General features: G+C 36.4%; 1 protein-coding gene across 5 annotated transcripts in view; it reads left to right on the top strand.

Moving 5' to 3' along the window:
* Window positions 1–17,788, top strand: part of TTC39B (tetratricopeptide repeat domain 39B) — a 73,699-nt gene that overhangs the window by 17,742 nt on the left and 38,169 nt on the right. For 3 of the 5 annotated variants that reach the window (XM_038123985.1, XM_038123983.1, XM_038123984.1), the window contains one exon: window positions 6,495–6,529. Coding sequence is in view for 2 of the 5 variants with exons in the window: in XM_038123983.1 (XP_037979911.1) it covers window positions 6,495–6,529 (35 nt within the window). In the remaining 3 variants the exon portion in view is untranslated. Of the gene's footprint in view, window positions 1–6,494; window positions 6,530–8,034; window positions 13,583–17,788 lie in introns of those variants that run through there. The other 2 variants (XM_038123987.1, XM_038123986.1) reach the window with 2 other exon arrangements.

A 17,788-nucleotide genomic window follows, 5' to 3' on the forward strand; every position in this document is an offset into this window, starting at 1 on the left:
TTGCTATGAAGTCTAATGAAGCAGTAGCTAAAAAGTTATGATTTTTAAACACTTTATAATGTAGAGTATTGTCAGTTCTACAGAAATATTAGGAAGTGAAATGCATCTTAAATTTTTGAGATGAAACCTAAATTCTATTTGTCTCATCAAAATACTTATTCTTTACATCAATACTTTATGAATTAGCTGAAGATATGTGATAGATTAGCTTTTGGGTCCTGCTGTAATGCTGGGTATTTTGTTTCCTAATGTATGGGAAAATATGCAGTCCTGAGTTGGGTTTTCTCACGCAACTGCCCATTTAAGCAACAGTTTTTCCATCCACTGCCATCCGATTGTTATGGACGCCTTTCCTGCATATTAGTAGATTATGTTTCATAAGTCAATTTCTCAGAACTGCTTTTCTTTTTTTAGTGTAGCTGTGCTACCCTACTTCTCTTAACTGCAGATGAATCAAACTAAATTTTCATGGCTGAATGTATTTATTTTGGACTGAACAGTCTTACAAGCTAAATGTTCACCTCCATCATTCTTTTTTGTGAAGTAGTAATTTCTGATGTTTGCTGCTTCAGAGTGTTGTCCACGAAAATCAGATTTGTTAACTGATGTGCAACAAACTAATAATTCCACAAGAGAGACATTGACTATTTATTTATTTCAGAGTTCCACAAGCCTGGGTGCTCAGTGGCATTCCACAAGTCAAGCATGCCCTTCCAGGCTTCCCAAGCTGTTATTTAGACACAGAGTTCAGTGTTAGCAACCTCCCGAGTACAGCCCCTCTGTTTAGTTAGTGATTTCCTTACAAGTTATATAATCACAGGGATGGGTCTTCACCTGAGCAAGGGTCTTCTTGACTCATACATCTGGGAGTTTTGCCAGTTGTGTTGCTATTCTTTGTTATTTTCCAGCTTCTATTATCTGTTCAGTCAAGTCAGCTAAGTGGAAAGATAGCATACTGTTGTTTGGTATTCTGGAGTAATATTCTAAGGAGCTTTCATATTGCTATAATGTTTGGTAACTTTAAAATGCACAGTAATTTTATGTTATCAATTCTGTGGACCTGAAATGTAAAATTCTTAGCCACCAGTTTCTTTGAATAATTTTTAATGTATTCCTGGCTAAGGCTAAGGGAAAAAAATAGTCACAAAATTTCATAACAGAAAAGGGGGGGGGGGAAGTGTGTATATTAATATTCTGTTCCATTTGATAATAAGAGTGTGTGGTGACTGCTGGCTTAGAGAAGCTGTTTGGAAACTGGTTTCCTTGTTGATATTGTGAGAAATGACCCTCACTTTTAAAATTTTAAAAGGTTTATTAAACCTTAACAAAAATTGCAACAAAGGACTGAGTAAGGAAAAATTGCAGCACTGAGAATCCCTGTGACTATCAGCCACATGCTCCTCTACAAAAATGGATGCTCTGCCTTTTATAGCCTTAGCCCCTCCCAAAGTTTTGTTAGTCAACTCCCTCTCTGCCATCCATTGGTGGAGACTACTTTCTTACATCTTGATTGGAGGTCAGGTGTAACAACACCTGCCTCCTGCTAACAAGCTGGCCTTCTCCAAATATCCTGACCGCTAAGGCTGTTACAAGGGCGAGGGGAGAGGGGACTATGGGAGGACACATTGTGGCATCAGTATACATTTTAACATGCGCATAACATCTACTTCTTAATTGTGAGAGCCAGCTATTACATTACTCATCTATAACAAAATGAAGACCGTATGGAAGGTGTTCTGTAGTATCTGTTCATATTATAAGCATTGTAGGTCAGTTTCTTCTTATACCTCACCCATTGTCTTCCCATGGTTGCATGTTTTTCCTGTGTTCAGTATTACCAAGGGAAAAGAGGTTTAATGCATACTCCCACATGCAGTGTATATGCTCAGGCTTCGGCTGAGTCTGCCAACTTTTAGCCAGGGTCAATAGGGAGCCTCTCCTGTAATTTTAGAAAGCTGCTTCTGAGGTTGTCAGCTAAGTTTTATTTAAAATCCCTTAAGTCCTGTGGGATGAATCCACATACAGCATGATAATTTATCGTGAATGCAGTGAAGGCGTGTTATCCTTTCTTTTTAGTTGAGAAAATTTAGATCTCTCAGTGAAGCCTTTTTCTCTTCATGTAGAATTCAGTCACCGACTTCCAAACTGGTAACTGAGCTTTCCATGGACAACTGCACGCTGTATGTAGGGCAGCATGCCTGAGGCCAGCAACTGGGTTTTCTGTGATCACTTTCACCTAGCATTGGTTGCATTTTTGAGAAGAAGGATGGTGTGAGACTGAATCAAAAGAAAAAAGAGTAAAAATGTAGTTAGATGTACCCATACTTGAACAGAAGTTTTGACAAAAGCATCTTGAAGTGTATGTGCTTGCTAAATATGCAACTTCATAGATTTCCATGCTTTGCAATATCTTAATATGTGGGTTTCGCAAGGATGGTGTTACATATAAGTTTATGGTTTTTCAAGTTACTTTAAAACTATTTTTTTTTAATACTGACAAAATAAAGCTGTGATAAGGACAAGTAATGTGGTAGAGCAATTGTATTAAATGCTGGGTAGGAATTCATGATTATTTTATGTGGTCTCATTTATCTGTTGAATTAAAAAGGACTCTTATTCATGTTATGTTTATATTTTTTGAGATAATGGTTTTGGTGGGGCTTTGTTTCCTTTGCCCAGTCAGTATAAACTCGAAATTGTGGTTGGTGTATCTAGGTACTGTTGGATTTAGTTTTTTGAAGTAATGTTGTTTTCAGTGGGGAGAGCCTAGATGCTTCATACCCTACTTTTTTGCATTAGTACGCTGTGTCCATTTATGTCTGTCTGATTTTCACTTTCTTTGCTAGACAAAACATACTAGTATCTCTAAGTTATGTAAACTTAATTGTTTTTAAGCCTGCTTGCATCTTGAAAAGGATGCATCATAAAGATTTAAAGAAATAATGCAATTATCAAACAAACAAAACAAAAGACTGTGCAATTCAAGAAACATAATTTTGAGACAGCTCTATTTTGCTAAATCATGTGCTTATGATTTTCGGTATCTGTGGAGAAGTCTGAGTCATGCCATCTAGTGGCAGCTTTGCATATAGTTATGTGTTTTTAAATTCTTGGATTGACGTGCACTCTGGAAAAAAGTGCACTAAAAATCTGTGGAGTGCAGCATTAACCAGCATTGTATTGAGCAAGATAGTTGTTGAACTGTTTGTCTTGGTGCTAGTTTATGTGCTCATGTATTTCTTTTTCTGAGTAGAATGTCTGAAAAAAGGCTTTCTTGTCCTTTTTGTGGATTTAACTACAGTTCGTATTTCCTGAAGATTTCAGCTTTATGTATGTCCTGTAGACAGGGCACCATTATAACAAGGATGTACTGGAGCATGAACTTTGAGACATGCTGCAGGACAAACCTGATCAGGTGAAGGAAATGAATGAAGGACTGTATCCACCTCAGTCTCTTCAGCCATGGAAGTGGTGCTCTGTGCTGAAGTGTGGGGGTCACATTCAGTCTTGAAGGAACTTGCTGTGGCTAATGCCTGACAATGCCCTTGATTTGTGCTAAGTAAAAACACTCCCCTTGCATTAAATAGCCTGTAGACTCTTTGCTGTAGACTGAAATGAACGAGAACCTCTGGAAACTGTTGTGGTTTCTCAGCTGTGTTAGCTGCAACTTTCCATGCTGGAATGAGCACTTGAAAATAGAAACTTTACTAGGCTTTAATTGAATGCACAAGAATGTGCCTGTCCATGTTTTTGGTCTCCTTCCGTACTTTGAAGAATAGACAAACTTTATCAATCACTTGATTTTATTTTTTGTATTGACATATGCATATGTGTACACATTTGTATATTAAATACACCCTTAGGCCTTTAAGATGCTTTGTATTTTATGTAACGCTTCCCTAATTTTTTTTGTTGAACAGGCTTAATTTACAAGTAGATTTTAACAGGCTACTAGAAAAAAGTGAATATGTTCTGAGTACTTTTTAAATAATTTGTTTCATGGTGGGAATGTGATCACTCCTAGAACTTTATCAGGGAGGAGCTATTCTGGTCTGTTTCAGTCCTTTTCTTTACACCTTAGGATGGTGTCACTTTTTGATTGTAATGGGCATGGAATGGAGTAGAAAATGGCTGGGCTTCTCTTCTACTGCCTCCAGCTTTTTTTCTGAGAGTCTTTAGAGTCAACTGCAAACTTGTGTAAGTCTGTGGAAATGGGACCAAGGTATCAATTTGAATACTTTCTAATATCCATTTTGCATGCAGTGGGAAGAGGAAGACATGGGAAATGTCAGAAAATGTCATTCAGAAAAAAACTATGGATTGAGTTTTTGGTTTTTTTTGTTGTTTTGTTGTTGTTGTTTTTTTTTTTTAACATAGAAGCTGCCTTCAGTGATGTTTTTAGCACCTTTGAGGAGTCCCTTGAAAGTCTGTGACTATTCCCTATGCCTTGGTGTTTGGGGAAAAACACTAAGGTTGTACTTCATAATTTTAAATGTTTGGACAGCCATTTGAACAGTGTGAATGACAGGAATCAAAACTCAGAAGCCATCAGGCAAAGGAGGCGTTTAGCTAGACAGAATGCAAATTCTCTCTCTGTTTCTTCTGTATGTAGGTGCTACCCTTGTATGAAGGTTTGAAAGAGCCTGCAAAAGGTTCACACCACAGATATTTTTTCATGTGAATTTCGAGTCATTACTATTCTTTATTAAGTACTTGACAGTTAAAAGTACATTGGCCTTTGCTTTTCAGGTTTGCTCTCTTAGGAGAAATGGAATTGTGCTCAAAAACCTATACGTGTGTTTTGCTTGTTTATTCTGCCAAATTTCTTCTTTTGTCTCCAGAAGTGTCTAAAGAAGGCAACTAGTCTTTAGTGAAGGAGTTTATTAGAAGACTGGTGACTTCTATCAGTGTCTGGGGTGAGACATGGGTAACAGAATTTTTGTTCAGGATGTTCCTATTGATATCTATTCAGCTTTTTGAAACTCTGGTTTTACACAGATCAGTAGGATCATTTAATTGGCTTTTTCCGAGTTCTTTTAATTGGCTTTTTCTGAGTTCTTTTAAGTTCTCCCTATGCTTGGCTCTGGTGAGACCACTCTTGAAATTCTGTGTTCTGATTTAGTCCCCTCATTCCAAGACAGACAGTGAGGTGCTGTGGCATGTATAAAGAAGAACATGGAACTGGTGAAGGGTCTGGAGCACAAGTCCTGTGAGGAGGTGCTGAGTGTGTTTAGCCTGGAGAAAAGAAGACTCCAAAGAGATCTTATGACTCTCTACAACTAACTGAAAAGGGTTGTACGGAAATAGGGGTTAGTCTCCTCCAGGTATCTTCCTGGGATATATTAAAAATCTGTTCGGTCATGCTTCCAATTTTTCTTAAGGAAAGAGCAGAATGCACAGTTACAAGTAGGAAATAGTTTCTGATTAAAGAGTGACTGAGTAAGGTAGCAGTCTTTGGCTCAGAAGAGGGGTGAGTTGGAAGATGTAACAAAAGCCTTCAAAATTTTAAGTGTCAAGTAAAGAGTAAGTACAAATTGATTCTTTACTGTTTTTGAAGAAATAAAACTAAGAATTGTTAAACAAAGGTGGCTGGAGCCAGGTTCAAACAGAAATTCTTATTTTGCACAAAATGAGTGTCAGGCTTATGGAATTCCTTACTAATGTTATAACTCATGAATTAAACAAAGTCTACATAGGATTGAGGAAACTGATATTTGGAACAGAGATCTATTCAAAATCACAAGATGGTCAGACTGTATTTAGGCCTTGAATACCCAGAGTTGCTAGAGGCTTGAAAGTGTGAGGTGGAGTGGGGTATGTGAGGGAGTGCTGTAGCCTATTCATCCTTGCCACACACCTCTAGAGCCCAATTTTGGAAACTGGGTACAGAAATAAATGATCTTTGAGCTAAGCTGTTCTGCTCATTTTTACATTTGTGCATTTCTTCCTTTATTTCAGTTTGAACCTAGGTTGAAAGAGTTTTGAATCTAGGTGGAAAGAAACAACATTTAGATTTTTGGACTAAGCTGTTCACATAACAGCTTTTAATGTGGGAGCTGGCTGTATGTGCATGCTGTCTGTCATGCATTCCAGACCTCTTGTGTGCACTCCGGTCAGCCAGCATATCAGGTATATGCACCTTTTGTTTCAAGTTTAGATTATATTGTTCAGCTAGTGCATCCTGAATATGTCGAGTGTGCTGCAAAGACTGCTGAGGCATAAGCCTGTATTGCCTTCTGTGATTTACATGGTGGAAGCCTAGAATCTAAAAAGGAAAATATCTTTGGTTTAATTCAGCTGTAGTCTGATGTAGTAGGCCCATAGGAAGTCTCTCTGTATAATGATTTGCAGTGAAAGCTTAGCAAACAGTCAGTAGACTGAGACTATTCTGATGGTTACTGTCTGTTGCAGAAGTGCTACATGGTAATGGTAAATTTCTGCTGTGTTACAAAACATATACACATTAGATTGAAACTTCTTTTTTTCTTCTGCAGGAAAACTTTGAAGATGCCTATGAAAACATCCCCGTGTAAGTAGAATTTTTTTAAATGTGTGTTTGTTGAAACTCCCTATACAGAAATAGAATACTGTGTGCACACCATTCCAGGGAAACATAATTTTATGTGCACTGACTACATTGACATTTTTCAGAACAGTTGAAGCCCTCAAGAGCTGAAAAACGCAAGTATGATTAGGTTGATATATGTGATGAAGTATTTGTTAACAAATGTGAAAATTGTAAGGAATTAAACCAGGAAATCTAGTAACTGAGTTACATACTGACAGCTCTAGACATTTTTGTGTGGTGAAAAAATATAATCACTTAACATTATTGGGAAAATTTTAGATCATACATTACTCAAGACCACCTAAGCAAGATTTTCAGATGGAAGTTGCTCTGTTTTACAATATGCTGCTGCGCAGATGTTTTCTCCTAATGAAGTGAGATAGTCATTTCTCTGGTGTAAGATCTCATGCCGAAGCAACGCCTATCTTAAACTGTGATGAAAACACATTATGCTGTTTGTATGTGGTTTTAGTTTTTCTCCAGGATTTTATTGCATTTTTATGCCATGAAACACATGAGGAGGGTACTTATGCTGATATCCTCAGATTGCTAAAACACTTCTAGAACCAGCAGTAGGTTTGGACTGAACTTCATGGCCAAAACATCCATGGTCTTGGCAAATTGTATTTTACAGTTTGTTTGTATCTTACCTAGAATAGTAAGGTCTGATCTGTGTAGAACTGAGAAAAAGTAAACATTGTTTCTTGACACAGTCAGAAGGAAACAAGAATCTGATATGTTCAAGTTTAGAATTCTTCATGTTGAAGATTGCTTTTTCTTCCCTGACTGTCTTGCAGTTTGTCTATGATTGGGTAAGTTTTCTCTTCAGCCGCTGTTTTCCCATAGGACAGCGACAAGAGTAACTTTGAAATACTGTATGAGAATATTTATCCAATTCATTTGTTCTATGAGAAAGTGGTTTTGTTGTTTTCTGTTGATGTCTGAGCTGGGCATGGCTGTTTATTTTTGGCATGCAGAGCTTTGATTTGTTCTTCCTGAGTGTCTCTTCTGTGTTCATAGTTGTCTTACAGGTACACTTTTTATAACAGAAGTTAGGATGTCAGTTTATTCTGGCTGGTATTGCTTCTATCTGCAATAAGCATTGTATAGAAGAGTCAATGAAAGATGGTAGAATATTAATGGGACAAAAAATTGTGTTGTTACTTAACATCATACTGAACATAGTGAATGTGTATATTCTTTTGTATCTGGGCAGGATTCTTCACTGGATTAGACTCCCCTTTCTCAAATTCTTTCAAAGATATGGCTATTTTAAAAAAATGTGCCTAAGGAACTCAAAAAAAATCTTGGAATGTTTTGTGAAAGTCTTCCATCTTATCTTTCTTGAAATGCTTTGATTGTAGTTTTCAAATGATGCCTGAGGGAAAGCCTTTTGTAAGTCTAATGCCATACTGGTTGTTCCTGACTTGTCTCTGTCTATGAACAGAGAATTAATTGTAGTTTTTTCATTACTGTATTGAAGCAATGAATGGCCAGAGGTTTAAGCTTCTGGGAAGCTGTGTCTGGTTTTTTTTTTTTTTTTTTATTTTGCTGTTGTTAATATTCACTTTCATAATGTTTCTGTGTCAGAGTTTCACTCTCCCTTATTTTGGATAGGAAGGTGGCACTGTTAGATGATATCTGTGATGATATGCCTGGCATTGGTTTGAGTGCTTTGTTGCAGTTAGTTATATCCTATTGAATTTAACTAAAATGGACCTTTTTTTAGGGAAAAGGGTCAACAAAGGCTCACATTTACTTTTGAGATCAGTTTTGGTTCAGATTCTGTCAGATCATTATGGTGGCTTAGAGAATTGGGAAAAAATGTGTAACAACCGGATTTTCATAGTATTTCACACACCACTCTGCAATTCTTCATGTAAAATATGTATAGAGTAATATGGCTCGGTATTTTGCACCAGTAGATGCTAGTGAATGGTTTTGCTAATCAAACTTGACTTCAGCTGACTTTATTCTTTGAATATTATTGCTTTCTGATAGATACCAGATTGTGCAGGTTAGATGTTGAAAGGGCAGTAAGTTACCTTGGTGTGGTAAAATCCTTCCTTAAATCTCATGTGCTGGCTGTCATGCCTGAGGACAGGCCCAGGAGGAAATCAGTCTTTGCTCCAGTGGTTTAAATGTATTAGATTCTCTGTCAGATTCTTTTGTCATCTTCTACTCATGGTAGTTACTAGATATAAACAGCAACTCCAAAACATGTAATGATCACAAATAAAATACTTGCTTTGTAGAAACATGAAGAAACCTTTAAATAGAGTTATTTGCTGTACATTTTGTTCACTGGTACTAAAGCTGAAGAAAGACTATTACAGTAGGTCACTGTGCTATTTTACTTCAGGCAAGCACTAGCATTTAATATCTTTTCTTCCAACAAAAGTAACTGAGTTTTCAGAGTACTGGTTTGATAGTAACACTTGATAGACCATCTTCAACCTTCCAAAGATAATAGGTGGAATATATATCAAAGTAAATTCACCATTACCTGTTTGTGTTAACTCAGAGCTAGTTTGATTGGCATATTCTGTTGTAAAAGGAACTGAGTAACTAGAGACAAACTGTGATTTCTGTTGTGAAAACTGAAGCCTCTGACAAGAATTTTTGTGGTGGTAGGCTGCTTTTACCGTTTTTGCACTGGAGTGTCTGCTTCCAAGTTTTTGGCTGGGTGGATATGTTTGACTAAGTTACCTAGTGCCTGCCAAGCATCTACAGGTACAAAAACATAGATATGCATAGATGGAACAGATTTGTGTGTGGTTTACTCTTTTATTTAATGCTTGCTAAAAATTCCTCAACAATACCTAAATCTTACTGTGGAAAAACTACCACTTTAATTTCAGTCTTACTAAACAAGATAAAAAATCAAAGAAGTAGAGAATTTTCAAAATATTTTTGCAACCTTAGTTTTTACTCAAATAATTCTTAAAATCTCTTTGTAGAATGCAGATATTCATGTTTTCTGTTGCCAGAGTGTAATTTTCTAAATTATATTGTCTTTGGCTTTATAACTAGATTGAAAGTGGTTTGAGTTCTCCACAGTTTTTAACCATCACTGTATTATGCTTGGCATGTACTGACCTTGCTACTGCTATTTTGATTTCTGTATGTATTTTGTCCTCTGAAGTTCTCAATTTGTTTAGAACATGCATGAAATATTATTGTATTTCTGTCCATCTCATTTTACTTACTGTTCCTTTAAATGTCATCTGTATGTGAAAGGAATAAGTAGCCATCAAGTGGTTAACCCAATATCAGAGGCTTATGCAAATGAATAGCAGCATTTAGAACAACTGTATTATGACAGCTGTGTGGGTATGTAGATGCTCTGTATGAAGATGCTCTGTAGTTGTCTTTGGGAAGAAACACAGTAGTCTGCCTGAAAGCTTCAAGCAGCTCATATGCAGAGGAAGTCTTCATGCTATTTTTATAGAAATTTCAGACACCAGACCCTGTCTTATGTCATCAGTGGAAAGATAGTGAGATCTCATTTAAATATGTTTAAAACACTAAGTATTGGAAAAGTGGGAACTTGCATTCTATAAGCAAAATAGACAGATGATTTTTGATAGAGTGGAACTCCTGGGATTTTTTTGCCTTTATCGATTTCAGCAAAAAGAGACATACTTGGTTGATTCTCTTTTGCATTTTCTTTGCCTACCCAAAGCTGTGTACTGTTAATCCTTGATCCTGCCAAAGCAGCTCTGTGTGGTATTACTGGGGTGATAGATTAAGGGCCAGAAGTGTTTAAGGAAGTTAGAGCAGGTTATCCTTGTAATCTTAGATGTGTAGTTAAGATTTCAGTTACACCTGCACATGAGAGTGTTTGGTCAGTGAATGAAATTGAACAGTTAAGGAAATGGCTCTAAATTCAAATTTTAATTCAGGGAGCCAACAACTTTTAGGGACAGATCCTGTCTTCATAACTTTAAACTCACATTTTGGCATTGTCTTGAGATGGTGAGAAGCAGCTTTGACAATTTAAATGATCAAAATTTTATTTTCTTATGTTTGACCCTCAAGGCTAGTAGAAAAAAAGTTCCACTAAAGGCAGTTTTTGTGTCTAGAAGATATTTTCATAGCTGCATAAATATAAAAATATGATGCACTAGCTAGTTTGTATTGTGAGTTTCAAGATTTGAAAGAGCAGTCATGATACAGCAACCTTATTTCTCTAATCTTTCCTCACCCCAAACAGTTCTAAGATTATAGATTTTTAAACTTGGAGAGGCTTCCATTGGTTACACATTTTCATGTTTACATATTTTTATGTGTAAACAGCTAATTATTCCCAATATACCTTTTGCTTGTGCTGTAAGATTTCTTTGTGCTTGTATTTCAGTAGAAGACTTCAGGCCACATTGTGCTATTGTTTGTATTGGTATCTTCTGTTCACTTTGAAATGTGTTTCAACTTGTGTTTGTAGCTCCTTAAAAAATGAGGAGGTAGACAAAAACCCAAAGTTAAAAAAACCATTTCAGAGACATTGTACACAGAAGTGCCCAAAACTCTGAGTGTTTTCCACCTCCTGTTATGGTTTTTGCAAGCCTTTGCTGAAAGGCTGGTGCACAAAAACATACCACTGTATTTTTTATCCCATGTTCACCAGAAGAAATCTGTCTTAATTGAGCGTAAATATTTCTTTGCTGTTCTGTGGCTTGTTCTTTCACTAGAAATCAGTTAACACTGTGGCTTTAAATTCACATAATTTTTTGAGTGGGACTTTCTGGAGACTTCTGGAATTTATTTAGGTGTTGTGTTGGAATCTTGATATTATACTGGAATACATGATCATATCTTTCTTTAAAGGTCTTTCAGGAAAGTAATGTTTGTTCTGTGCTCTAATAAAGACTGCATAAAACTATTTGTAGACCTGCAGCTCAAGAATTGCCTTCTCTGAATAACTTCTGAGACTTGGAAAGTGATGTAGACGTTTGGATTTTTGGTGCAACCATTAAGATATAAGTGCTTTAGATAAGAAAATGGAAAGATGAGTTTTAACTCATCAATGAAGAAAAATAATAAATTGGTCAGAATTTGTTGAGAAGTAGGATTGCTTTTAAGGAAAACAGGTTGAAACCCAGATTTGCCTGTTTGTTTATTTTAAGCTATCAGACAAACAAAAAATGTCCTGTTTTTTTATAGTGTTGCTTTTGTTGTTTGATTTGGTTATGTCATGTCCACCCCTTCCTTCCCATCCCCTTCCCTAATGATTAAATGCTGTCAGAGTGTTTTGGGAATCAATCTGTATGGAAGGTTAAGTCAGTCCAGGTGAAAATGTTTGAGCATGGGCTGATATTTGCAGACAGGAAGCTTGTTTTTGTCAGCTTTGTGGAAATGTTCTGACTTACTCAACTTTTTCTAGAAAGTAGTTTCTGAGCCATCAGGTGTGGACTGTCTGAAACTTACACCGTGTTAAAAACGGAACACTGTATGTTTTTTGGGGAAATTGAGTTGAAACTTGTCTTGATTGATTGAAACTTGTCTATTCTTTATGTCATCCGGGCACTTTTACTTTTCCTGCCCCTAATATTGTTAGTATATCAACTGACAATATGCATAAGCACTGCTTCAAATGACATGGTGGAGAACTTGTATATATATCTCTGAACTCCTTGGTCTAACACTACTGAGTCAAGTTTTATGGAAAAGGTAGAATGTCCTGATTTTAAAGGTGCTGTTGTCCATAAATTACAGGTGTCAATCTCATCTCTCTGAAAGGTTTACAAGATTTATGAAACCTTTTTCACCTGATCATAGCCCTTGGTTCCCACAGGTGTTGTAGAAAACACTGTGCAATTCTTTCCCAGTATGTCACAAATAAGAATGTTTTAACAAAAGTAAATTGTTTAAATAAATTGGTTTGAAGTATTACTGCTGATACTTATTTCACATGCACCTGAAATAAGTAAATGCAAACCTGTGGTTTCCTGCATTTTGCTCTAGAAGATTTGTTCGAGCCATTTTTGTGACTAAATCTCATTTCACAACAGAAAACACAGCCAGAACTAGGTACTATTAGTCCAGTTGATACAGCTTTAAAGAATACCTTTTGAAGTTAATAATGGAGGACATAGTTTAATTTTCTGCTGCTTAGCTCCCATTTACTGAGCTTTCATTATATCTCATCTAAAGAGATTAGACCAAGGGGGATAAAACTATCTGTGTTGTAGCTGTTTTGCTTTTGACTCCTGCTTTTTTCTGTTGCAGCTGATATTTGTGAAGAGAGTTGTTTATTTAACAGCTCTCTGTGTTAGGGATTTGTTTTGGTCATAGAACTCTAATTAAAAATTTGGATTTCTGGGGGAAAGAGTGTTGAAGGGTCAATTAAAAAAAATAGTGATGTTTGAGTGCTGTCAAATAAAGAAAATCAAGCATGAGCCAGTTATTTTTCTTCAGTATTCCTTCCTATGAACTCTCATATTTGATCTAGTTTTCCTGCAGTTGCTTTAACATACTTTACTGCAGTTTCATTAGCATGCTTTTCTGTCTGACTTTAATTGTGTCTTCTTTTTTTTCTTCTTGTATTCAGGAAATACAAAGGTGACTCCTTTTTTGTCTTTAAATATAAATTGCATTGCGTTCCTCATGTCTCCATTTTCCCGTTGCAGTTAGGAGTGATGGATTAGAATTAGGCTGCAGCACAGATTGGTAGAATCTCCCAGCATCCTTTTGCTGCAGAGGCATCAGCTTCCAGCATTGACTGTAGCTGCTGCCACTCTCACTGACATTTCTTTTGAATTCGGCTATGGAGAGTGCCTCTGTTGCCAGCTGCTGGCATGGAAACTTTTATTCTTTTTGCTGATAACTCATTAATGAAACCTCATGAATATTGAGAAATAAAACAGAATCACTTTTCTCTATATGCTTTTCTTTGTCTTTTTGCCTTTTTTTTTTTTTTTTGGTGTGTGTGTGCGCACAGTGGAAAAGAGTGAAAGAGGCAGCACTTATTTTTACACAAGGACTGTATTTACATACCTGAACTGAATTAATCCTGTAAGTATATTATCTCTGCCTAATAGTTCTTGAATTCATGAATGTGGTAGTAAGATTTATGGGATTTTTGTCTGTGAAAAACTGCTTTAGAATGTATGTCAAAATACAACATTGTTTTTTTTTAAATATAGATTTGCTTGAAGAGAAAGGAAAAATGATATGTTCAAAATGGGATTATGAAATAATTGTTTCTCCTCTGCGCTTTGCAGTGGTGAACAATGCTTTTAGAGAGCAGAAGCTTCTCTGCTGATGTCAGTGCTTAATCAGCTCAGATACTAGAGGTTGTAGAACACTGCAAGGTGTGTATTTTGGGATGCCATTCTTTAAAATGTGGTAATTTAAGGACAGTATCAGACTTAGAGCTACTTTTTCCATTTATAGACTATGTCTTCTGCTCCTGGTAGCTGTGCTGCTTTAACCATTTGAGGTTATATAATTTTTTACTTAAACATAAATAATTTATTTCATGGGATGCGATGCAGTGCTTACAAAGTATTACATGTTAAGTATAGTACAGTGTGCTTTTAGAGACTTTAGTTATTTCAGAATACCTCCAGCATAGGCTGTAAGTTCACTGTGTAACAAATTCAAGAAAATTGGTTTGAAGTTTAGGAAGAGTGTCTTGCTAGGATGGATCATGATGTCCTAATTGTCTCTTTGGATCTGGGCCAGTATTTGTGTGACGCATTGTTAGTCCCATAAACATCTGGCCTGATCTGGTGTCCTACTTACAGCATATTTTTTTTTCCCATAGTGAAAGATAAGTGAAATTTTTATTCATTTAATGTAAAACTGCTAGTGAGCTGTCATTATTACTTATATATGCTAGCTCTTCAAGGAGGTTCCTTCTCAACCTATTTTCTTGTCAGCATGCCTTATTTGGACCTACTTTCTAGCAGAAATGTTGAACAGATCAAAATTAGGTATTTTTTATGGTGAACATCTACTTGTCTGTATCTACATGCTATATATTAAGTTTTGGCAGTATCGCTCTCTGCCATATTCAGCTGATCATTTTTGTACACCCTATTGCATGCATTGACCTCAGCTTGATTATTTGATACAAACTTAGTTTGATAAGGAATATGCAAACATAGTAAATTCTCAGTTTACCTGCAAAGATCTCATGTTAAAACTTACATCTAAAAATACTGTCTAACCACTGAGTTCCAGTAAATAAATCTGATAATCTTTTATACTGTTGTGTATTCCCATTAGTCTTGGAACAGAATAGAAATTTAGAATAGAAATAGTAAATTGGGTTTTTCTTCTACCTGCAAAACAATACTGACACTTGATTTTTCTGCCCTCTCAGTCAGACTGTGGTCAATTCTAAATGCCTGTGATCTGATTGTTTTGTTGTCAGTTTTTAAGCTTACATATATTTAGGGTCAAATTCATGCTGGAGTGGCTTGATAGACTTAAATAGGATTATTTTGTAATCATTTTAGTGATGAGATAAACTGTGTATACCTATTCAGTTGGGTAAACAGTAACCTAAGGAGTTGGCATGTCTTGCTTTCACAATATGGCTGAGTCCTTATTGCAAATTTGGGTCTCTCTTTCTGTCTATGTGCAGTGCAATCTGCTGTTGAACTTAAGAACTTGTTGTCATATAAAGCTGCTGATGTTTCTGAGATGATAAAAAACACCTGTAAAGTAAATTGATTATTGGATTACTGAATCTGGATAATTTTCAGTCAAAAACTGGAACATTTGGCTGTGCTCATGTTTCTTTTTAAATATACAAAAAGATAATAAAGTGGCTTGAAATGTAGCCCATGTTATTTTCAGAGTAGACTCTGTTGGCAGTGGTGGGTTGATGGTGAGCCAGCAAGATGAGCTTCATCTTGGCATTATATCCTGTGGCGCCTGAGATTCAAGCAGATGGTCAACCTTGCCTAGATTTTGTTCCTTTGTACTTATTCTGTTGCTTTGTTGCACCTGTAGAGTAATATGTGAGGATACACCAATCAGTATTTTCTTGTGATGTTCAGAAGCTGCATGGGAAGATGTATGTAGACAAGCAAAATCCATGTTTTTAATAAGACAGATGACCAGGAAAGTTCCTTGTCTCATCATCCGTCCCCCCCCTCAGTCAATGAAATATTTGGAAGCTAAACCTCTGGATCACTTTCTTGTCGTCAGTTGTTGGATTCCCGTGAGGCAGCGATGTGGGTGCTTGGCTGCTTTCTGACTGGAAGGCAGTCCAGTGCATGCCCTCTTAAGTTGGAGATTGCAAACAAAACTTACATGCAGAATGTAAAGCAAATGAGCATTCATCTCCTGGCACATGGTGATCTGACATTTAAATTTCAAGATCAGATGAGACTTCTAAGAAGGAATTTTTGTTTGTATAGAAAGGTTTTGTTTGTTTGGTGGTCTTTTAATGCATTTCATTTGTAAGACAGCATTACAAATGCAGCAGCATTACTGCTGCTGTGAGCAGTTATAACTCCTAAAATAGAACATTGTCACTGGAAGGTAAATCTGTTTAGTTTAGAAGAGCTAAGACTGAGACTTCTAGTTCTAAAAAGAAAGAGAGGGCAAACACTTTTCCTAAAATACTAGCAGGTTTCCCCTGCGCCCAGCTTCTGGTCTGTAAGACAGAGCTGTATCTGCCATCCTTCCCCTTGCCTTATTGTTGCATTACATGTAACAGTATACCTGTTAATGTATAGCAGTGGATCAATTAAAATCCTCTCTTGGTGAAATTCCAGTAGTCTATGAAAAGCTATCAGCCTCACCTTTTTTTTGACAATGCTAAGGTTTAGATAAAAGCTGTGAAGTCATTCTCAGCTGATTTTGGTGCATATTTTTTTTAATAGTTTGGTTTTCAATATTTTTTTTAATAATTTGGTTTTCAATAGGAGCAGCTATCTCCTTTTTTCTCCCTCAGTTACCTCTTTTACCTCAGTTACCTCAGTTACCTCTCACTGTTTTTCTGAGAGCTCCAACTCCTTTTCCTCAGCTGTTTTGAAAAGTAGTTTTCAGTGCTTTCTCTTTATGTATACAAATGTGTAATATCAGCTAGCTACTGTTTCTTTTTGCTCTGAATCATCTTTTCTGCCATAGCTGTAAGGTGAGGGAGAAGAAATAATTTTAAAAATCCTAACCCGACAATAAATAAACACCTCAAATAGAGAAACAAAACCCCCAGTGCTATTAAAGGAAGGAAAATGCCCTAGTGGTGAGTTGGCTTGATCATTCAAATGATTGTGTAGGCAGGTCCATTGGTATTGTGGCAATGATCCAGAAATTCACTGAGAAAGATAGAACTAGCTGGCTAAATGCTGCTATCTCATGGTCAGGTAGTGTTGAAGAGGGAGGTGCAACAACACTAGTCGGAATTGCTTTCTACCATGGTGTTTGTGTCATGTGCATATTACCAGCTCTGTGGGTGGATAGTTGTCTCCAAAAATTCAAATCGAAGGTAGTACCAAGGAAGATGTTGGGTAATAAAAATGCTGTGTATCTCTCTCTGCTACAGAATAAGATTTCAAATACAGCGTAAGGAAGTCCTAAGGGAGGAATAAGTGAAAATAAGTATGTTGTTACCTGATGGTTTTGCCTGAATACCAAGCTACATAACCTAATGTGATTTAAACTAAATGGCTGATTAAGGGGTGTTTTGTTTGTCAGTTGTGTGTTTTCTGGTGGGGTTTTTTATTATTTTTGCTTGTTTCTTTCTTTTCAAATTTGCCTGATGTTGGATACATTTTACTATACAGAGCTTTTAAAGTAATTTCTGCCTGTTTGCAAATTTGGCTAGCACAATACTGCATAGTTTTGCTGCCAGTTGGGTTTTTTTAAATGAATGTTCAGCATACATAATATATCATGCATTGGTGAAGTTCTGGAACAGTGAAGACAGTGAGCCTTCAAAGGAATAAAGTCTGCCTTGCATTGGCCAGAAATTTTTTTTCAGTGCTTACCATAAATATTTTATTTACCTAAAATTCATGCTTCTCATAAAAAGAGGTGTATCCATCATGAATGCAGAATTTGCTGTGGAAGTATGACTAGTGGATTTAATACATGGGTAAAAATACTGTTTACTATACTGACCAGTTGACTGAAGTTTTCAGACTTTCTGCATTAGTGGTAATAGCCTAGGATAGGAAATGCTTTTTATAAATTGCAAATCATTTCAAATGCCTACCCATATGCCTTAAGGCATTTTTCTTACAGCATTTAGCCATTTTT

The sequence above is a fragment of the Motacilla alba genome, chromosome Z (genome assembly GCF_015832195.1).
Source record: "Motacilla alba alba isolate MOTALB_02 chromosome Z, Motacilla_alba_V1.0_pri, whole genome shotgun sequence".
Lineage (NCBI taxonomy): Eukaryota > Metazoa > Chordata > Aves > Passeriformes > Motacillidae > Motacilla > Motacilla alba.